At 41.1% G+C, this 23,951-nt stretch overlaps 1 protein-coding gene across 1 annotated transcript; it reads left to right on the plus strand.

Moving 5' to 3' along the window:
* The first annotated feature begins 1,711 nt into the window (after positions 1–1,711).
* On the plus strand, positions 1,712–22,379 carry mctp2b (multiple C2 domains, transmembrane 2b). The gene is made up of 22 exons (XM_063012343.1): positions 1,712–2,212; positions 5,131–5,190; positions 8,471–8,591; positions 11,416–11,558; positions 12,675–12,751; positions 12,851–12,962; positions 13,415–13,447; positions 13,534–13,701; positions 14,519–14,649; positions 14,941–15,127; positions 15,243–15,336; positions 15,720–15,822; positions 15,924–16,026; positions 16,182–16,283; positions 16,380–16,454; positions 16,529–16,648; positions 18,829–18,942; positions 19,556–19,594; positions 19,680–19,789; positions 19,909–20,018; positions 20,970–21,067; positions 22,175–22,379. Exons 1-22 carry the CDS (start codon positions 1,754–1,756, stop codon positions 22,241–22,243), a joined length of 2,628 nt encoding a protein of 875 aa, XP_062868413.1. The 5' UTR covers positions 1,712–1,753; the 3' UTR covers positions 22,244–22,379.
* The last annotated feature ends 1,572 nt before the right edge of the window (positions 22,380–23,951 follow it).

The following is a 23,951-nucleotide window of genomic DNA, read 5'->3' on the forward strand; positions in this document are numbered from 1 at the left end:
CACTCTCTTACACACCCACTCACTCACTCACACACTCACTCACTCATTTATTCACTCTCTTACACACTCACTCACTCACTCACTCATTTATTCACTCTCTTACACACTCACTCACTCACTCACTCATTTATTCACTCTCTTACACACCCACTCACTCACTCACTCACTTGATCACTCACTCAATCACTCACTCACTCATTTATTCACTCTCTTACACACCCACTCACTCACTCACACACTCACTCACTCATTTATTCACTCTCTTACACACCCACTCACTCACTCACACACTCACTCACTCATTTATTCACTCTCTTACACACCCACTCACTCACTCACACACTCACTCACTCATTTATTCACTCTCTTACACACCCACTCACTCACTCACTCACACACTCACTCACTCATTTATTCACTCTCTCACACACTCACTCAATCACTCACTCACTTGATCACTCACTCAATCACTCACTCATTTGATCACTCACTCAATCACTCACTCACTTGATCACTCACTTGATCACTTACTCACTCGATCACTCACTCACTGACTTGAACTTTGTTTTAAATGTTTATTCATTATATGAGATTTCAGGTTATTAAAATAGATATGGTTGTTTTAAAACAATACAATAATAAGGACAATGTAGGGCAGTGTCTTCATTTGTCATGAACGCATGTACAGTACAATGAAATCTTTTAGCTTATCCCAGCTTCATTGAAAGTCAAGAGGGTTAGGGGTCTTGTTCAGAGCTGGGATTCAAACCCATGATTTTCTAGTTGGTACCCCACAGCTCTACGTACTAGGGTGCCACTGTCATACAGTATTTGTGTGACATGAACACAAATGAAGGCCTTGGCGACCATCCTGCGTCTGCATTTGAGTCCTTGACCTCTTCCTGCACCTGCACTCAAGAACCTACAGGATGGAACCTAAAAAACAGTTTGGGGGAACATACGCCATAGAGCCAAGCCCCTGATGCACTATGGACAATGCTTACTATGGTGCCACTGTCATACAGTACTTGTGTGACATGAACAATCCGGTAACTAAACTCTTAATCATTGGTAGAGGGTCATAATAACAAAACAAAAAAACCCATAAACATGCTCTTAATAAATAAGAAATGTGAAAGTCTGTGAAATGCAAATCTAATTTTAATGAGATTCTTAAACAGTTGAATATCTGCATTATCATTTAGCAAGCTATTACTTATTTAACATTTCAGATCGTGAGATTTTACCTGGTATACCACGTATGTTGCTGAGTTAGCTTGTATGTAATACTAGATCAGTAGGAGTAAACAGAGCGAGTTATGTAACCATAGACACATTTCATTGTTCTGTATAAGCCCTGAGGTTTATGAGTTTTGACCCTGACTTTTGGAGAGGATTTCTGGGACTGGTTAAAGAAACACTACTGAATTAGGATGATTCAGACTTTCCAACACAAAGCAGTACACTAAAAGGTTTAATAAAATCCACACACAGTCAGATCAACCACCACAAACACTGCACAAAGTTGAAAGCATGTTATTAATCTCAAGACGTTAGCAATGGGTGTGGCAGAAACACCTAAACTCAGTAATTATGAGGGGTGTCCACATAGTTTTGGTCATAAATTGGATCTATTGCATCTAGATAATACTTAAACGTAACTGTGTTTTTTCCACACAGGCCTTGGAGACCATCCTGCATCTGCGTATGAGTCCTTGGCCTCTTCCCGCTCCTGCACTCAAAAACCCACAGGATGGAACCCAAAAAAACAGTCTGGGGGAACATACGCCATAGAGCCAAGCCCCTGATGCACTATGTCCGCGGTGGCAGTCAAAAACGCTCCAGCAAACCACAAGTCAGACCAGAGCGAGCGCTGGACCAGAGGCCGAGCTCCTCGGGCTCCTCCACGGCTTCTCCTTCCCCTTCCCGTCCAGACCGCCCCTCGTCCGTCCCCCAAACCACCTCTCCTCTTGTCCACCGGCCTGGGTTAGACAGAGGGAGCGGGGCCCAGCGCTCGGACTCGGCTGCTGTACCCACTGGCTCGTCTCAATGGGCGCCTGAGGACTGTGCAGACACCGGCCTTTATCAGGAGGAGGAGGAGGAGGAGGAGGATTTCACTGAGGCGCTGGAGGAGATGATGGAGACAAACCAGCCCAGTTCTAGGATTACAACAGAGTCGCCATCCAGAGAAACTCCAGAGAACTCAACAGAGGTGCAGTATGGGATATAAATGTCAGTTTTTATTATTTTAAGCCATTTTAAACCAACAACTAAAGGTAAATCATAATCAGCAATAGTGTCATTATAGATTTATTTTACAAAAAGACGTCAGCAAGTAGGGCTGCGACAACTAATCAACAAAATCGATTAATTAGTCTATTTTTTATCCTGCTCTTATATTGGGGGTTGCCAAAACCAGACCTGGAATCCTCCTATTTATCCGGACTCTGGACTTGCACTGAGCACGCACTGACCAGTGCACCTTCTAATAGCTAGGCTGTTTTATCCACCACCAGAGCAAATTAGCTAATCATGTCCGTGCAGACGGCCGACTGGATGATAGCACAGCTGAGATTCAAACCCAGGATCCCTGTATCTCAGTGGTAGTGGGCTAGCAGACTTTATTATTGCACCACCAGAGCGCCTGCTTGTAAAAATAATAATAAAATTCTAAAAATAGCTAATTCAGCCTTATTAATAAATGAATAATAAGTACTATTTTTGTAATGTAAATGGATAGTTGTGTTTAATTTAAGTACTCAAGCATAAATACTTACATATATACATAGATACTGTAATAAAATTCAGATTCAAGAGATTTTATTGTCATTTTAGCTGTATACAAGTACATATTAAAATGAAATAACGTTCCTCCAGGACCAGGGAGCAACACAGAGCTCAAGTGCAAACACAAAATACAAAGTGCAAATACAAAAAACAGTACAATAAATACAGGGCACATTTTCTAACCTATTAAACTGAAGGGACGAGACCAGAAGACAAGTGTGCTGTTGGCCAGTACACAGTACTGAATAATGCAAAGTGAGGAAAAATAATATACAACATATTTTGATATATAAGCAACAGCGTGAGGTTTGTATAGAGCAGGGGTCACCAACACGGTGCCCGCAGGGCATGTTCTAAAATAGCACTAGTGACTATAGAGTTCTGTCTAAAAATTGTATTTGTGTTGCTGATCTTTTTGAATCAATAACGCTTGCATTTGAAAATGACAATAGTGAATATAAAAGTTCAAAAACAAAAATGTTGTATGTTTATATGAGCTCTGATCTGGTCTGGGTGCGGAGTTTTATATCGTGCACATAACTCTGAGACAAGCAAGTGAGCGCAGCTACGAAGCGGAGCGAAAAATAATAATGAAAAAAAACACAAGAAAAGTGAAAGGAAACTTTTTATTTTCACAATGATTGGGAGGAATGTGGACAGAGGCTTCAGTATGTGTCACAAAAACTTCCCTGTACATCGCAGCTTTTATTAAATTGTACACAACTGATCATTTGTACAAACATGGGACTGAGTTCATGATTTGTTCTAAAAGGTTGCAAAGAAAGTGATAAGTGCAAACGAGACATGATTTGAAGATGTGACTGTTAATGATTTCCTAAAAAAATGCTACGGAAGTGATCATTCATACAAAACTGTCAGGAACAATATTTACAAAAATATCAGAGATGTGATAGCTCTAACTTTTAAATATTGAAACAGATTTAGATTAATAGAAATAAATAATATTACATGTTGAAATATATCTGTGTTTCCTACCATGGTAAAACGTTGTTAATTTTTCTGAGGAATCATTAACATACAGTATGATCAGACCGTCTCTTCATATATATGAATGTTCATAGTAATAATAATAATAATAATATAATTAACGATGAACCGTGCAACTTTATGTTATTCAAGAAGTTTGTATCAAGCCAGTAACCCACTTCAGTACCCTTGAAGTAGCTCTCGGTCTTGAAAAGGTTGGTGACCCCTGGTGTAGAGGCTGATATGTTAACGATTAATGTGCAAAACTGTAAGTTATAATAAGGTCACTGAATGTGTGAGTAGTTGTTTGTATTATTTGATGTCAGTCCAGGGAGCAAGACTGTATATAAAGTAATAGTAGTAATAAAATACTAATTACTTTTCACCTCTGCAGAAAGTAGAAAACATAATTACTAAACGGCCGATTAATCCACTTAACAGCTCTTAAAATGGTTGAATAATTAATTGTCTGTGTAACTTCATGCAGGATTAATGATAAAAGAAAGAACTCTGGGTTGCACAACACTTTCCTAATGTTTTCTTCAAACTTTGATCCTTAAAGCTTAAATATTTAAAGCAACAAACACGTCCAGACTTTTTTTTTGTTAAACAAAAGCATTTACAGTAAAACCAGGTGAAAAACAAAACAACTGTTAGTGAATCGTTATTATGTTTTTATATGAACACATAATGAAAAAAACAGCTGATTATGTTTGGCACCATGGCTTAGAAATTCCTGGAGTGAAGGTATTTTTAATAATGGTCTAACAAACACTGCATGGCCAAAAGTATTTGGACGCCTGACCATGAGCTTGTTGGACATCCCATCCCAAAAACAAATGCTATTAAAATAGAGTGACCTGCGTGATATTTTCAGCTAGAGGAACAGCCACTCTTCTGAGAAGGCTTTTCACAACACTTTGAAGCATGTCTGTGGGAATTTGTGCCCATACAGTTAAAAATGACAGTGTTTGTATGGCTGGGCGCTGATGTTGATCAAGAAAATCTCACCTGAGGTTAAGGGTCTGTGCAGGTCTTTAAACCGAGCTTTTCTTCATGTCTTTGCTGGGACTGTTAAGGGCCTTCCCTATACTGTTGCTGCAAAGTTGGGAGCATATAACTTTCTTTATGTAATTGATTTATTACACCTGTTAGTTTTTTTGCAATTTGGAGAACAACTGTTAAGTTTATTATTAATTATCTATTAAGTATTAAAGATAAAAGATGAATTTGGTTAAGGATATTGAGACTAAAGCCTAAATAAATCTATTTTATTATTTATATAATCCAGTTCATCAGCTTGCAAAACAGCAGCTACAAACATTTAATTAATTTATTCTGTCTTTGTTGTATCAGATGCGAGTTGAGAGCCATGACAGTGATTCTCTCACGTTTCATGAGACGGAGCAAAATACAGTAAGTAAATATTCACTTTATTTATTAAAGCTTCTGTGTTTATTATCTTAGAATTATTATACTTCACTGGTCAGGACCCCCACAGGACCCCCACAGAGCAGGTATTATATAGGTGGTGGATCATTCTCAGCACTGCAGTGACACTGACATGGTGGTGGTGTGTCAGTGTGTGTTGTGCTGGTATGAGTGGATCAGACACAGCAGCGCTGCTGGAGTTTTTAAATACCATGTCCACTCACTGTCCACTCTATTAGACACTCCTACCTAGTTGGTCCACCTTGTAGATGTAAAGTCAGAGACGATCGCTCATCTATTGCTGCTGTTTGAGTCGGTCATCTTCTAGACCTTCATCAGTGGTCACAGGACGCTGCCCATGGGGCGCTGTTGGATGGATATTTTTGGTTGGTGGACTATTCTCAGTCCAGCAGTGACAGTGAGGTGTTTAAAAACTCCAGCAGAGCTGCTGTGTCTGATCCACTCATACCAGCACAACACACACTAACACACCACCACCATGTCAGTGTCACTGCAGTGCTGAGAATGATCCACCACCCAAATAATACCTGCTCTGTGGTGGTCCTGTGGGGGTCCTGACCATTGAAGAACAGCATGAAACAAAGCTAACGCAGCATTCAGAGAAACCGATGGACTACAGTCAGTGTGTGTAGGAACAAGGAGGTGGTTTTAATGTTATGGCTGATCGGTGTATGTTGTGTCATGTACGTTGTGTTGCAAATACAAAAAACAGTACAATAAATACAGGGCACATTTTCTAACCTATTAAACTGAAGGGACGAGACCAGAAGACAAGTGTGCTGTTGGCCAGTACACAGTACTGAATAATGCAAAGTGAGGAAAAATAATATACAACATATTTTGATATATAAGCAACAGCGTGAGGTTTGTATAGAGCAGGGGTCACCAACACGGTGCCCGCAGGGCATGTTCTAAAATAGCACTAGTGACTATAGAGTTCTGTCTAAAAATTGTATTTGTGTTGCTGATCTTTTTGAATCAATAACGCTTGCATTTGAAAATGACAATAGTGAATATAAAAGTTCAAAAACAAAAATGTTGTATGTTTATATGAGCTCTGATCTGGTCTGGGTGCGGAGTTTTATATCGTGCACATAACTCTGAGACAAGCAAGTGAGCGCAGCTACGAAGCGGAGCGAAAAATAATAATGAAAAAAAACACAAGAAAAGTGAAAGGAAACTTTTTATTTTCACAATGATTGGGAGGAATGTGGACAGAGGCTTCAGTATGTGTCACAAAAACTTCCCTGTACATCGCAGCTTTTATTAAATTGTACACAACTGATCATTTGTACAAACATGGGACTGAGTTCATGATTTGTTCTAAAAGGTTGCAAAGAAAGTGATAAGTGCAAACGAGACATGATTTGAAGATGTGACTGTTAATGATTTCCTAAAAAAATGCTACGGAAGTGATCATTCATACAAAACTGTCAGGAACAATATTTACAAAAATATCAGAGATGTGATAGCTCTAACTTTTAAATATTGAAACAGATTTAGATTAATAGAAATAAATAATATTACATGTTGAAATATATCTGTGTTTCCTACCATGGTAAAACGTTGTTAATTTTTCTGAGGAATCATTAACATACAGTATGATCAGACCGTCTCTTCATATATATGAATGTTCATAGTAATAATAATAATAATATTGTTACGTAATATATGTACGTTGTGTTGAGCAGTGCAGCGCTTTAACCACTGAGCACAAAACTCCTGCTTTTGTTGGACTGTGGCTGTAACAGGGCGTTTGGTCACAGATATTAAAATAAGTTATGAGTAAAGATTCATTACTTTTATTTCTTGCTGCCTCCCTCTGAAGCAGAACACTCAGTTCTTTGGCCAACACTGAACCTCATGGCCTTGTCCATGAATCTGTCCCTGAAGTCTAGAAACAACACGTCCAGTTGCATATTTCAGTCATGCGTTAATTACTGTCTGTTAGCACTGTTTGCATTCACACGTTTGTGTAAGTGAACGTTTTGTTAAATACTAAACAAATCAGCTTCACTTTTACATCCAGTCTGATCCACATCCGATCTGAAATGTGTGTAAAGTTGCTAGTGCAGAAGAATCATGAATCTAATACAGATGATTTAAACATTATAACCCTATAAAGGTAAACCAGGTACATCAGGTTTTGTGTTTATTAGATTTTCCCACATATAATTTTCCTTTTTTTTGGAGTAGGTAGAAATAAAACCAGTTAAACAGACTCTCCAACACTGCTGCTGTTGCTGCATGTAAGAAATAAGATATTAACAGACGGGAAAGTAACTAACCAGGTTAACGGGGTATTCTAATCTAGTCATTTCCATTTTCTGATAGTTAACCCGTTGCCGTTTGCACAGACCCCAATCTCAGATCATAATACGATCCCTTAGACACATGTCCAATCTGTGCCCACTTATAATCACCTATCAGAGTTGGGTTACACACAGAGCCGCATCTCATACAGAGAGTCACGCTAAGCTCCATATGACTGAGCCCCCCTCCCTATTTTTTGCCATTTTGTCCCCATTTCCAGTTGGCTATTCCTTGGCAATTCCTTTTGCTGCCTGCACCACCCCCACTCAGGCTAAAGAGGACTAGCTAATTGTGTCTGTTGATGAAAGCCAGGCCAGGTGCATCTTACAGACTCAAAATTTGAGAGCATGAACTCTGCTGTGCCACCTAGGTGCCCTAAACAGTGGCCACTGATTGTGGCCACAGATTAGACACGTGTCTGAGGAATCGTCTTGTGATTCGAATCTCCTTGATCAGATTGGGGTCTGTGCAAATAGCAGTAGGTTAACTATCAGAAAATGGGCAAGCCATAGCCTAGTGGTTAAGGTACTGGACTGGTAATCAGAGAGTTGCTGGTTCAAGCCCCACCACTGCCAGGTTGCTGCTGTTGGGCCCTTGAGCAAGGCCCTTAACCCTAAATTGCTCAGACTGCATACTGTCACTGTACTGAAAGTTGCTTTGGATAAAGGCGTCTGCTAAATGCTGAAAATGTAAACATAATACATAATGATGGATCTGATTAAATGTAGGTTCACAACCATCACTAGCAGTTCTTAACCATACCTGGTCATTGTGGTCAGGCACTATGATCTCTGATCCTCAGATGTGATCATCAGCTAAGATCTTGAGCAATGCCAACATCCTCTTTACTAACCCAGAGTTATAAAAGTTATAGAAGTGGGACGTCTGAACAAGTTCTCTCAGTCGTCGTGTTGTCATGCTTTGCTTGTAGATGGTGGATACGGCCGGAGAGAATGGGACTGTGTGTGAGAATCACAGGGAGCCCCAAAAAACCTACCTGCTCTCCATCAACCTGAAAGAGGGTCGAGGTCTGGTCGTCAGAGATCGCTGTGGTAAGACTGCTGTGTTACAGATTCATTTATTTCTTTTCATTCTTAACTGTTTTGTTCTGGTCAGGGTTGTGGTGGGTCACTGGGTGGTAATATATCCTAGATAGGGTGCCTGTGTGATATGCAATCTGCAAGTCTTGTCCGGGAGAACCAAACACCAGCAGGGGCTTGGCTTGATCTGGTTTTATTTGCACTGGAGTTTACATAAAATGATTTTGCATACTAAGTGCTTGTTAAAAAGGAAGTACTTTGAATTCAGCAGTCGAATACAGTTAGCATATTTGTGTATATTTAACCCAGAGCTCTGTGGGATTGGCAGTCTTATGGTTCAGCAGCTCTGCTCTTAGAGAAAGTGCAAACACATGCCACGTTTCATAGTCCGCATTCCACACTGCGAATCAAAACCTGTCTGAATGGCCACACCCACTGAGCAGGAACACAACAAACACACACACACACACGCCCAACAATCCGGCTCAACACAATGCACAGATCTCTGGTTAATCAGTGACGGGACAAAACAATGTGAACCTGATAAAGTTTAATCAGATTTTTATCAGATCCATTATTACAGACAAACACAGTCTGCATATTCAAATAACACATACACACAATAACACTATTCAAACCAAGTCATGTGGGTTTTATTTTGATTTTAAGTAAATATGGCGTGTACAGTACATAGTGAAACGAAACGACGCTCCTCCAGGACCTACAGGAGCTATAAACAACAACACAGACCTACAAGAGACAACACAGAACCAACCAATGCTACATAAACATGTGCAGATGTGTGCAGGTCAATACAGGGACAATGCAGGACAGAACAAACCATGCAGACAGAACAGCCACTGATTTGTTGTTCACAATGTGAGTTTGTTTGTTTGTTTATTAGGATTTTAACGCCATGTTTTACACTTTTGGTTACACTCATGACAGGAACGGTAGTTACTGCTTACACAAGGTTCATTATTTCACAAGGTTATATCGAACACAGTCATGGACAATTTTGTGTCTCCAGTTCACCTCACTTGCATGTCTTTGGACTGTGGGAGGAAACCGGAGCACCCGGGGGAAACCCACGTGGACACAGGGAGAACATGCAAAAACCTAGCCCGCCAAACCTGGGGATCGAACCCAGGACCTTCTTGCTGTGAGGCGAAAGTGCTACCCACTTAGCCACCGTGCCGCCCTCACAATGTGAGAGAAAAATGTTAATATACACTAGAAGTATTAATACATAATCAATTACTACTACTTAGAAAATGTAAATATGCTTAGGCCACAGTTAGGGCCAGTAGTCATGTTCCAAAATTCCAATAATACTGCTACAATAGCATGTTACTGGATGTGTACATGGTCAATTACATTGTATGACGCCCAAAACCCAGTTCTAGCTGATTTGAATTAAAAGTTTTTAAGTATTTAAGTATTTTAATATTTTTACACATAATTTTTTTAATGAACTTGGTATGATCATGAGTTATTTTGGGAGTTGGGAAATTACCAATAACACACGTTTGCATCACGTCGTCTTACCTCATAAACCTTCAGTTAACTGTGACTGCTCAGGAAACGATCTCTGGAGTTAAAATGCACTGTGAGGGGCTGACCACATCCTCCTGTCACAATATGAGAGATGTTTCTCAGAAATCATGCTTGCTTTAACTGTCTGTGTGGGATTAAAGGGGACCTGAAGACTAGATCAGACACACTTTATGAATGAGGATTAAACATCAGCCACCCAGTGCAACACCGGCTCTGAATCTGAACACAGAGCGAGTGTCAGACAGCTACAGTTTATTCCAGATCTGCTGTACAAATGATGGGATGAAGAATCAAGTGCATGATGATAAACAGACTCATTACAACCTGTAAGTGTGGGAGTGTGTTCCTGTAAGATGACCTTTTAGGTGATACGTCAGAGTTTTAGTTTGATGAAAGGTGGCACTTGGTCTAAAAGTTTGTGAATCAGTGGTTAAGAAGCTTCTCAGTACTAAGAGAAAAAACTGATTGCTTAAAACCTGCTTTAAGAGTTATCACACTACAGTTTCTTTTTAGTGTTGGACCCTTTCTACTTATAGGAAACCAAGGTGTAATCACAATATATATTGGAGGGACACGTCAGTGTTTCCATCAGTTGTTGATATGACCATAATGTTTTAGAATGGCAGGACCCTTCCCCCTTTTCCATCCAACCATCCATCCATCCATCCAACCAATCATCCATCCATCCATCCATCCATCCATCCAACCAATCATCCATCCATCCATCCATCCATCCAACCAACCATCCATCCATCCATCCATCCATCCATTCTCCTTTCGAACCCCCATCCGCTGTATATTTGGTCCTTTTCTTTCATTGTTCAATTCATGGCTAGGGCCTTGGTTGGATCTATTTTTTCCTCTTTAATCAGCTGAGTAAAACAGATTTAGAGCTTCATGTCTTAATTAAGGTTTGCAGTGGAGTGTGGTGGGGTGTAATCCAACCAGGGCCCAAAGCATAAGGGGCAGATGGTGCCTCTTATGTTGTTACTAATACAAATGTACAGCCAGTGGAAGTTAAAACCACAGAACTGCCAGTCACTAGTGATTGTTAATGCATTGAGTCTAAGTTTAAATTGTTTTCAGCATTAATAACAGTCACATGCTGAAATTATTATTCATTTTTAATCAAGCCTTTCTTTTTAGTTGCTTCTTGCCTCTTTATTCTTTTTTTTTAATTGTTGTATTTGTGCCATTTTCATCTCCTGTAAATCACTCTGAACTGCTGCTGTATGAAAGGTGCTTTATTAATAAAACAATATTATTATTATTATTTTAGGTACAAGTGATCCATATGTAAAGTTTAAGCTGGAGGGGAAAACGCTGTACAAAAGTAAAGTCATGTACAAAAATCTCAACCCCACCTGGAACGAGTTTTTCTCCTTCCCCATCCGAGACCTGCAACAGAAACTTCACATCAAGGTACCGGTGTATGTACTAATCATTTCTGTATGTTTATGGAACTAAAAATACACTTTTAAATATCTGGGAATTCAGATCCCTTATTTATGACAAACACAATGGGATTAAAAGTGCTTAGCTGAGTGAACTAGAGTGTATTTTGTCCTGATTTTGTCCCAGACCTGAAATTATAATTATTACAAATATTTTCAAAGTGTTTGAACAACAGTTATTTATTAAGGACCCCCCTTATCCCCTAATTTAGTCATTTCCGATTCCTGTTTTGAATCTGGGTACCACTGATTCACAACTTTCGATCTGATCAAGCAGAGCCTGATCACCACACACCCCAATGTCCAATCTGCTGCCACTTCTTATTACCTACCAGTGTTGGGTTCCCACAGAGAGCCGTATCGCTACGCTCCATGTGACCCCACTCGTGCAGGAAACTGGACCACTTCCGGGAAAATGCATATAACAGCTCATTGGACCCTTCCTGGGTCAAACAGGGTCAATTGTGTTTGTGTGGATGTTGGCCAGGTCGAATTTGCGAGTTCAAACACTCCGCTGTGGTTTGCTAGCAGCTTTCACCAGGTTTCCTGCATCTGAACATATTTATGTTTTGAGGAAACCAAATGATGTTTTTAAGGCAGCAGTTGCTCAGCGCTTAAGGTACTGAACTAGCAATCAGAAGGCTGATGGTTCATGTTCCATCGCTGCCAAGTTGCCACAGTTGCCCGTGAGCAAGACCCTTAACCCTCAATTGCTTGAATTGTATTCAGTCATAATTGTAAGTGACTTTAAATAAAAGCTTCTGCTAAATGCTAAAACAAAACATGAGGATGTGCACTAAAGGGTAGGTGTAGCATAGCGGTTAAGGTACTGGATTAGTAATCAAAAGGTCGATGGTTCTAGCCCCACCACTGCCAGGTAATCACTGTTGGGCCCTTAACTCTCATATGCTTGAACAATATACTGTCACAGTACTGTAAGTTGCTTTGGATACAAGCGTCCATTAACTGCCGAAAATGTAAATGTAACCCACAGTATCTGTTAGCAGCTGCTAAATACAATACAGGATCTAAACCAAGATTTGCTTTGCATGGTCCTTAACAAATATTCTGTGTTATTTCTCAGGTCTACGATCGGGATTTAACCACAGATGACTTCATGGGCTCCAGCACTGTCGTCCTGAGTGAACTGCAACTTGAGAAGTAAATAAAAGCAAATAAAAACCTAAATAATTATAAAAAACATTGAATTATTCACCCAAAGCCTGGTTTTTATGTTTGGCTGATGTTGTGTCTCTGAAGGACGATAGAAATGGTGCTACCCCTCACTGACCCCAACAGTCTGGAGAAGGACATGGGTGTGATCGTCATCGAGATCAGTCTGTCAGTCAGAGACGGAGAAAACAAAAAAAATGTAAGGATTCTGTTCAACACGTCTCTTGTTCTACATGCTTAGAAATGGAGCATAAGATTTATAGTGTAATATGATGGTGTAAAAAGTAATTGCACCCCTTCCAGTAAACAAAACGATAATTTGTTACAATTAGTGTTAAATTATTTTTGTGCTTTTGGCTTCCACTCAACCCCAATCAGAACTTATTTACCAGTACACTCAGCAGTTGGTGATTTTGCTTGTTTTGTACCTCCCTTGCTTGATGGGCATCAAGAAGCTTCAATTTAGGACCTCAGTAAAGGCGCCCATGCTTGTTGAGTGTTAGTATAGTTTGACGTTGGGAACAGTCTTTAGCTTAAATAGCATTAGGAGATGATTATGCAGCCTTAACTGTTTAGCATGATGTTCTGCTTTAACTTTACAACAACCGTCTAATAAAGTTATTGTTGTTCTGTTTGATCCTGATGGTATAGAAGTGGGCTCAGAAAAGGAAACGAAGTGTTAAGGTAAGAACGCAGAACCTAAATTAATTTTGGAACTTCACTGGTCAGTGAAAGTTTTACTCACGGTGGGTGTTATGGTTGCGTTGCAGGCAGGATCGTCCCCGCAGGTCAAGCGTCTGTCCGAGTCTCTGAGGAAGAGCCAGCTGTGGAACGGAGTGCTGAGCGTTACGCTGGTGGAGGGACGGGATCTGCCCGATGATGGACCCGGAGACGTGTTCGTACGCTTTCGGTTAGGAGAGCAGAAATACAGGAGCAAGGTACCGACGACCCCTCAAGAGACAAATTTACTCTCTTTTATTTTAAATAATTTAAAGTATTTAGCAGACGCTCTTATCCAAAGCGACAGTATAAGCAACTGAGGGTTAAGGGTCCAACAGTGGCAACCTGGCAGTGGTGGGGTTTGAACCAGCGACCTTTTGATTAGTAGACCAGTATCTTAACTCCTCATTTACTCCTCACTGATGCAACCTCTGGGTCGTCAGGGTTTCTGTTCATGCTTGTTTAGTCGTCACCTTCACTTTTAATGTTCCTATAACTTTAGCTAATTCATTCATTCATTCATTCATTCATTCATTCATTGTCTGTTTTACTACCACTTTATCATATTCAGGGTCATGGTGAGTCCATTTTATTGGGCGAAAGGTAGAAAACATCCCAGACAGGTCGCCAGTCCCTCACAGGGCAGTTGTTTCTTAATTAACCTGACTGCACGTCTTTGGACTGTGGTAAGGACCAAACCCACACAGACACAGGGAGAACATGCAAACTCCACACAGAAAGGACCCAGACCACTCCACCTGTAACATTTTGTATCAAGTGTGGTTAAAATCTGCATTTGTAACTTGCACTCATTCTAAGAGCTAAGGATGGAGTTTATAAACAATAAGGTAGTTTTAATAAAGATCACACTAGTAATACATATTTAAGGGGGTCCAGATTGTTTCGTGGTAATTCAGCTTTTTATAAGTTTCTTCCAACTGGATTTAGAGAATATAAATGATAATAAAAGTTGTATGATAGTTTCCTAAGACGATTTCCTAACAATTCATCTTATCTGAATTCTTCTCTTCCCAGAGTCAGTGTAAGAAGTCGAACCCTCAGTGGAGAGAGAGGTTTGACCTCAACAAGTTCCCAGATGGCCGCAATTTTTTGGAAATATGCGTCTGGTCCAAAGAGGGGCGCAGATTAGAAGAAAGTTATGGAATGTGAGTTTTTTACATACACTTGTGAGGAACACGTATATAATGGCAGAGGCTTCGTATTTACATTCCATGTTCTTCATGACTTCTATGAGCCACTTTCTGATCCAAACTGTTACAGAAATGATTGAAATTCCATCGACAGCCACGACAATAAACACAATAAACCCTCGGCAAAGTTTGAAGCATATTATTTTTGCAATTGGATTGGCGATAGGGAATTGGAAATGACTAAATTCGGAGGAAAATGAAAGAAATAGAAACCATATAATGACTGTGTGTGTGTGTTTTGTTCAGGTGTGAAGTCGACGTGTCCGTGTTGAAGGTGAACACGCCTCAGTTGTTCACCTGCGGTTTGGACCAGTGTCGGGGTAAAGTGGTTTTCATCATCACGCTGACCATGTGCAGCGGCGTTTGCGTCACTGATCTTTGTGCTCCACCACTGGACGAGGGACACGAGAGAGACAACCTTCTAAACAAATACGTTCGTTTCTATTCATCCTTTATTCTTCTGTCATTAAATCTTAATTAAACAAGTAATTTTTATACAAAATAATTGTAAATAAAACTGTTCCTTCTTGTTCTTTTTTGTCTTGTAGAGTTACAAGAACTCACTGAAGAACTTGAGGGACATTGGTTTCCTGCAGGTCAAAGTGCTCAAGGCGTCCGATTTATTAGCTGCTGATTTAAATGGTACGAATAATCTTCAGACAGAGAAATTGGCTTTAAATGACACTAATAATGACATTTTTCACAACATTAAATTTCACAACATAAATCTATCTATCTCTCTGTCTGTCTATCTATCCGTCCGTCCGTCCATCCGTCCGTCCGTCCGTCCGTCCATCTATCTGTCTATCTGTCTATCTGTCCATCTCTATCTATCTATCTATCTATCTATCTATCTATCTATCTATCTATCTATCTATCTATCTATCTATCTATCTATCTATCTATCTATCTATCTATCTATCTATCTATCTATCTATCTATCTATCTATCTATCTATCTATCTATCTATCTATCTATCTATCTATCTATCTATCTATCTATCTATCTATCTATCTATCTTGTAGGAAAGAGCGACCCGTTCTGTGTACTGGAACTGGGAAACGACCGACTACAAACCCACACAGTCTACAAAACACTCAACCCTGAATGGAATAAAGTCTTCACATTGTGAGCAGCACCTTTTATTTTCATACATGAAGCTGAACATTGGTTAATTACTTTAATTCATGTATTAATTCTTAATATTTATTTACTGTGTTTGTGTTTAGTCCAGTAAAAGATGTTCATGATGTACTGGAGGTGACCGTGTTTGATGAGGATGGAGACAAGGCCCCGGATTTCCTGGGCAAAGTGGCGATTCCTTTACTCTCGGTAAGTTTAGCTGGTGAGGAAGTGAGGTGGTGTGTGCTGGGCTCTGAAAGATATATTGTGGTCATTGAGTACACATTACAAGTAGGCTCTGGATTTTTTGTTTGGTTGTTTGCTTTTATGCTTTTTTAATAATAGCGGATTAATATGTTTTACAGGTTCATAACTGTCAGCTGATTTGCTGTCCGTTGAAGAAAGAGGATTTGGACGGGTTTTCTAAAGGAAGCGTCCTGTTAGAGATTGAGGTCATTTTCAATCCTGTAAGCCTGAACTGCTTCAGTATTATCAGACGTCTCGTCTCGTATGTATAAATAATTCCGTCCTGAATGAATATATGAATGTTGTTTATGATTAAGATTAAAGCGAGCATCAGGACCTTCACCCCAAGAGAAAGGAAGTTTCTGGAAGACAACTCCAAGTTTTCCAAAAAGGTGTGACTGTTAACATCAGTTCAGATGGTTTGGGTTTAACGTGCAGCGTTTTACCAGCTCCTTGTGTCTGTTAGGTTCTGGCGAGGAACGTTCTGCGTGTGAGGAACATCTACAGAGCGATATCTCAAATGCTGCAGTACATCAAGAGCTGCTTCCAGTGGGAGAGTGTTCAACGGAGCATCACTGCGTTCGTGGTCAGTGATAAACACCCAGCTGTTTAACCCTCCATCACACCTCATTTATATCAGATCTTACAGAAAACCCAGTGATCTGTCTACATAGTCACAGTTCATGTCATTCTACACTCCCGAGAAGAGGGCATGTCTCAATTAATACATTCCTTAAAATGTTCCTACTGAGGCGCCTTAATTCTGAGTGATAATCTGACTGAATAACGAGGGAGCTTCCGACGCTTCCTCAGCGCTGAAGTCAATCCCAGCATTCAGTGCGGCACGACTTTTCACACAAAAATGACAAACATGGCAGACGAATGTTTTAATTTGTATAAATGTAGAGCGTCTAAATAATCTGCCTTATGAGTTCCATGTCTTATTAGAATCCTCTCTACTGAGGCAGCTGATCAGTTAGACAGTAGGTTTTCAGACAGACCCATAGACAGATACTGTGTGTCCCAGAAATATTGGCACTCCTGGTAAAGAGTGTGGAACTACGCTCATGTCGCCTCCGAGAGGGGAAACCGAGAACAGGTGAGTCCTCACCAGTCAAACATTCCCAACAATTAATACATTCATCCTATTAAAGCTCGCGGTGGGTCCGATTCACTGGGCGAAAGACAGGAAACACCCTTGACAGGTTTATCAATCTACCATAGGGTAAACACACACACACAGACTGCATATCTTTGGACTGTGGGGGGAAACCGGAGCTCCCGGAGGAAACCCACACACACGGGGAGAACATGCGAACTTAACACAGAAAGGACCCGGACCGCTCCACCAGGGAATCAAACCCAGGCCCTTCTTGAGGTGAGGCGACAGTGCTACCCACAATGCTGCCCAATCCCATCTCAGCTGGTCATTGAAATATTGGCACTCTTGGTAAAGATAGAAGCATTATGATCATGAATGAACGTCTGTGGTTAAGTGGGTCTTACACTAAAAATAGGAGAGAACTGTAACCTTTGTAACCCTTTTTACAGTCTTTGTACAGCATTTTTAGCCCACTGATACTTATTTAGGCTCAAAGGTGGAACCAATGAGATTACTGACCTACTGAAACGGTCGCTCCAATTTAACAGCGGTGCCAAAATAATATTTCAGAGCTGCCTTTGTTACTGCATGTAATAAACCTTAGATCATCCTTGTGGAAAGAAACCCCCCTTTTCAACCAATCAGTTACCTTAATGAAACTATTAGGCTGTTATAGATGAAGAAACACAGCCAGGCTTGATTTTAGTCATTCTGTCACCTTAAAGATTCTACAGAAACACTATGCCCGACTGGACTTTACATTTACTGTAACAGACATGTCATAACACATTCATTTACTGTCTGTATTACCACCGCTTTATCTGATTCAGGGTTGCAGTGGGTGCAATTCACTGGGCGAAATTCGGGAAGCACCCTGGACAGGATGGCAGTCCATCACAGGGCAAACACACACACACACACACACACACACACACATTAGGGCAACTGAATATCTCTAAATAACCTGGCTGCATGTCTTTGGACTGTGGGATGAAACGAGAGCACCTGAAGGAAACCGTCACAGACACTGGGAGAACATACAAACTCCACACAGAAATGACCTGTACTGTTCTGTTGGGAATCAAACCCAGGACCTTCTTGCTGTGAGGTGACATGGTGCAATTAGGGTTTCATATTGTGTACTGCAATAACCTGTTCCGCACAAGCTCTGGATGCTCACATTAAAAACACAACACGTGTTTATTACCCAACATTCATCCTGCTGTTCTCCTGTTATATAATTGTTATGTAATTACCTAATCAATTATCACGTTTTTATTATTTACCAAAGCTGACGTGGATTACAGGACCACAGAGAGGACGCAGGTTTGCTCTTCATGTTTGTACATGGTGCTTCACGTCGATTCTGTTTGTTCATACGCTGGCGCACAGACAGCGCTGGAAACATGAACTCATCACCTGCAGTCAGACGGCCGATCGCTTTCTGTTTGCCGTCGTCCGACCTTCGCTTTACAGCAAGGCCATTTCTGCTCGGGTTTCCTCATTACGACCGAGTCTTATTTACTCAGAAGGAGATTCTGGTTGTGCTGGGTGTAGCTGAAACAGGAAACCCCTCATTATGTCTCATTATAACTGAGATTAAATCAACAGAGAGTCGATCATACATTTGCTCAATGGATTGGATCTTTTTCTTTGTTTTACAGCTCTTTCTGTTGACTGTGTGGTACTGGGAGTTTTACATGCTGCCTTTATTCCTGGTTATACTGCTGGTGTGGAACTACGCTCAGGTCGCCTCCGAGAGGGGAAACCAGGAACAGGTGAGTCCTCACCAGTCAAACAATCCCAACGATTAATACATTCAGGGAATCGAACCCAGTACCTTCTTGCTGTGAGGCGACAGTGCTACCCATTGGGAGGAAACTGAATGAAAAACCTACACAGGGAACATTGGGAGAAGATGCAAACTGCACACTTCAAACCCAGGACCTTTTTGTTGTGAGGCGACCGAGCCACCATGCTGCCCAATCCCATCTCAGCTGGTCACTGTTGAAATTGTAAATACACTCATAAGTGATAGTTTAGTGGTTTATTATAATATATTACACTTCACCAGGTACCGGGTCCTTTCTGTTTGGAGTTTGCATGTTCTCCCCGTGTCTGTGTGGGTTTCCTCCGGGAGCTCCGGTTTCCTCCCACAGTCCAAAGACATGCAGGCAGGTTAATTGGAGACACTGAATTGCCCTATAGGTGAATGTGTGTGTGTGTGTGTCTGCCCTGCGATGGACTGGCGCCCCGTCCAGGATGTTACTGTGTGCCTTGTGCCCATTGAAAAGCTGGGATAGGCTCCAGCACCCCCCTTCCCGACCCTGATTGGATAAGCGGTTAAGAATTTTAAGATTCAGATTTTAATGTTCAACCGTTTAATTTCAGGACTGCATGGATAGTGACGATGAGGATGAAGATGAGAGGGTGGGCTGTTTTACTGTATATAATAATAATAATAATTCTGTAAAAGTTTACAGACTGTTTGTTTACAAAATACATCTCTCATCAGGAATCTGAGCGTAAGGGCCTGATAGAGAAGATCCACATGGTTCAGGACATTGTGATCACGGTGCAGAACCTGCTGGAGGAGACGGCGTGCTTCGCTGAAAGAATAAAGAAGTGAGGAATCGTTTCTACTGAATTATATAAAAAACGCAGACGTGAATGAACGTTGTGCATGTTCTTGTGTTTACATTATCAGGAGGAATTGTATTTACAGTTTTGATTTTATTCTTCAGCATGTTTAACTGGTCAGTGCCGTTTTTATCCAACCTGGCGTTCCTGGTTTTCATCATCATCACTGTGGTCACGTACTTTATCCCACTACGCTACGTCGTTCTCATCTGGGGTAAGACGTGGAGGAACAGGAGCGCTTCCTGCTCTACCTTTTTATTGTTCAATTAGCAAACATTTTATTAATCTGAGTGGATTACTAACAACTAACATCATCTCTGAGATTTTGTCATACATACAACTTCAGAAATCATTTTAGATTCATTTTAGATTGTTCAACACTAAACAACCATGGGCTTCTCTAAGCAGCTGACTGAGGATATGAAATAATGAATTGAACTTTATATAGCAGAGTATGGCTAAAAGAAAACAGTACAAGTGTTTTCAGCTCGCACTGCTCACTGTCCAAAATATTATAAAGAAATTAAACCTAAAGGAAGCAGAGAAAGTCAAGAAATACTACAGGACCTTCAGAAAGGTTTAGCTAACGTGGGTGGTGGCGCTTTAATCTATTGTGGTCTTTCGCCTGCACAAACGTGATCTGTTATTCTGTTCTGTATCCCGACCTGCCATTTATTAGCCAATAAATAAATAAATAATTAAATAAATAAACTAATAATACGAAAACTCCTTGGAGGAGGCGTGAGCAGCAATATACACACCTCGACTGCAATCGAGGATCTGACTATGCAAAATTGGGAGAAAATGCATGAATAAAATAGAAAAAAAGAGCCTTGCTCAAGGGCCCAACAGTATAACGTTGTTTGGTGGGGCTTAAACCGACAACCTTCCAATCATTAGTCCAGTAGCTTAACCTCTGAGCTCTCAGTGCAGATTTGCTAAAAGTGGCTCCCTGGCCTTTAATTTGTCCTTTTGTTTTTATGTATAAATAATAACATCATTTTTTAATACTTAACATGACCAAGTTTTTCGTCTTTCTAAAGTATTTAAAGTAAAACCTGAGTAATAAAACGGAGTCTCTACTACTCATTAGTTGCACTCTGGCTCTCCCTGCTGGACAGGTGGGGTTAATACACAAATATAAATGTTCTCCTCTGTGTTTCAGGTATACATAAATTCACAAAGAAACTACGGAACCCTTACGCTATTGATAACAATGAAGTGATGGATTTCCTCTCCAGAGTGCCTTCAGATGTACAAAAGGTGAGAACCTCCCTGTTCAAGCATCTCCTGAGGTCCATAAGGACGTGGTTTCATAGCTTTGGTGTACATTTGTCGCATTTACCAGACACCTTTGTCCAAAGTGACTTACATTTATGACTAAATACCACGCAAGCATTGAAGTGTTCAAGTGAGGATTGAACGGGCGACCTTCTGATCACTGGTCCAGCACCTTAACCGCTGAGCTACCACTGTTATATAAATGAAGTCTTTTATGACTGCTTACAGTTTGAGCGATGGAGGGTTAAGAGCCTTGCTCATGTGTCCAGTGGCATCTTGGTGATAGTGGAGCTTGAACCAGCAACCTTTCGATTACTAGTCATATTTTATTTATGCATTTTCTCCCATTTTCTTCCTAATTTAGCGTAGTCAATTAGTCTTCCGCTGCTGGGGGATCCCTGATTGCAGTCGAGGTGGGTGTATTGCTGCTCACGCCTCCTCAGACCTGCGCGCAGCCCTTAGCGGAACCCTTTTTCACCCATGCACTCTGCTCAGACGCCTCTCTATCTGCCAATCAGGGTCCTTACACAGCGTTTGAAGACCCCACCCACATAGTCCGGTCATCCCGCCCTAGCAGAGACGTGTCTGCTGCAGGCACTGCCAATTATGCCGGTGGCAACACCGAGTTTCGAACCGAGGAGTTCAGAATCTTGGCACTGGTGTGCTAGCGGAATATCCCGCTGCGCCACCTGGGCGCTACTAGTCCGTGATCTTAACTGAGCTACCCCTGCCCTGGTGTAGATGAACCCCAGTGACATGTACAGAGATCTGACCTCAACTTTGTAGATTTATTACAGGACTTATTACAAGCCAGATCCTTTTTATCCAACATTACTACCCTGACCCTATTTTGTCAACATGGGCACAAATTCCCACACACACACGCCAAAGAACAGAGCAAAGAGAGGGCCAACATGTTTGGAACTGGATGTCTAACAAGCTCACGGTCAGGTGTCCACATACTTTTGGCTAAATATTGTACATTTGCCGTCCCTGCTTGCTACGACACACACTTGAGTTGGTTTCCTAATTCCTTGTTGCTGGTTTGGCATCTTGTTCTTTATGATCATTTGATTCTTGATGTTGCAGGTTCAGTATCTGGATCAAAGGCACATGCAGGTCCAGAGTCCGCTCAGACGGAGAAGAGCCGTCCAGTAGATCCGGGCGGCATCACAACTCATCTCTTCACCATCATAAGATACACTAAACATGCTCTCCTTCTAGTTTTATTTCAGAAACTTTAGTACTGAGAGACTGACATGCAAATTGAAGAACGTTTTATCTCCTATTAACCATGATGGGGCCCAGAAATGTAAACACACTTCAATAGTGGTCATCTATGCTTTTTTTTTTAAAGATCTGAATGGTAAAAGGTTTTATGCAGATATTTTTTATGTTGACACAAGTATGTTTTTTTGGTCTCTGTATTGTGAAGTATGCAGAAGCTTTGCTCATGTTATAGAGCAGTGGTCTCCAACCACCGGGCCACGAACCGGTACTAGTCCGTGGGTCATTTATTGCACAGAAAGAATAAATAATAAGAGATCGTTACAAGAGCAATTACATTTCAAAAACTGTTCGGGTGTTATTGTCTTTTATCACCACTAGGTGGGAGCAGCGTGTAGTTGCCGTTAAAAACAGCTCAGGATTCAAACTGATTTTCCATTCTATAGTTATTCTATTTTAAATCCTCCACTCCCACCGGTCCATGATGCAAAAAAGGTTGGGGACCGCTGTTGTAAACGAGTAGCTCGGTTAAGCGCTGTACCAGTAAGTTAAAAACAGGATCACATCCTAAACGTAGATCCGTTTGCTGCATGAATGTGGAGGGAAACACTGACCTGATTTTATCCACAACATAAGCGATGCTCATGCAGAACTACATCCTAAACACCAAACTATTTATTATGTGGCTACAGTTTTAGCGTAGAACATGTAAAGGTATTTCGATCATTTCGAATTAGTCATTTTTTAATTTAAACAACAAAAAAAAACATTAAAAAAAAATGTTTTTAAAATGCATTTTACCCCCTTTATCTCCCAATTAAGCATAGCCAATCCGCTGCTTGGGCCTCCGATGGCGTCCAAGGAGGGAAGGAGGGTGTATATTTGCCTGACACACACTCCCTCCGATGTGTACACAGTCCACCGATCCCTTCTAATTCACCCATACTTCGGTGGATTTGCGCACAGAGAGCCACACCCGACTTCTGTACAGATGCCCTGGGCAACCAAGGTCCTTACACAGCACTGATAACCCCACCCGTTATTAGTCCGGTCTTTCCCACCCAGCAGACTGGACGCCCGTGTTGTCTGCTGCAGGCTTTAAGTCAATCGTGCCTGCTTGGGGGCGCCCAGCCGACCGGTAGCAGAGCCGAGATCCAAACTCGAGAGCTCAGAATCTCATCGCTGGTGTGCAAGCTGGGTGCTACCACATGTATTGTTGTTGCTCTGTGATGTGAGTTGCCCACCAACCCAACCCAACCCAACCCAACCCAACTCAACTCGTTATAGGCGACACCAATTCTCCGACACGTGTGAATTCGCTGGCCACCAACCAGCTGTGGATTCTCACAGAGAGCCAGACTGCGTACGGAGGGTCAGGCACCAACGTTTTTGTAATATATTGGTCATACACGTCTCTGTATCACAAGCGGCTCATTACTGTAGCTTCACTAAAAGTGCAATACTGTATTTTAAAACCTGTAAGACGTTTTGCTGATGATCGAATGTGTTCGCTCACGTAGCAGCACGTGCGGATAAAGATGACGGCTTTAATATTTTAGCCTGACTGCTGGTGTTTGTGATATTTTGCACATGGAACGTCTTTATATTTTTGTACTCTGTATCTTTCTAATGGTTGTAT

Source organism: Trichomycterus rosablanca, chromosome 17, assembly GCF_030014385.1.
Source record: "Trichomycterus rosablanca isolate fTriRos1 chromosome 17, fTriRos1.hap1, whole genome shotgun sequence".
NCBI classification, from domain to species: Eukaryota; Metazoa; Chordata; class Actinopteri; order Siluriformes; family Trichomycteridae; genus Trichomycterus; species Trichomycterus rosablanca.

What these genes read in the sequence shown, in the direction of transcription:
- mctp2b (XM_063012343.1), top strand. Translation starts at nt 1,754, where the DNA reads ATGGAACCCAAAAAAACAGTCTGGGGGAACATACGCCATAGAGCCAAG. An exon ending in TTAGAAGAAAGTTATGGAAT is followed by an intron (nt 14,650 to 14,940) that starts GTGAGTTTTTTA and finishes TGTTTTGTTCAG; the next exon opens with GTGTGAAGTCGACGTGTCCG. An exon ending in TGGAATAAAGTCTTCACATT is followed by an intron (nt 15,823 to 15,923) that starts GTGAGCAGCACC and finishes GTTTGTGTTTAG; the next exon opens with TCCAGTAAAAGATGTTCATG.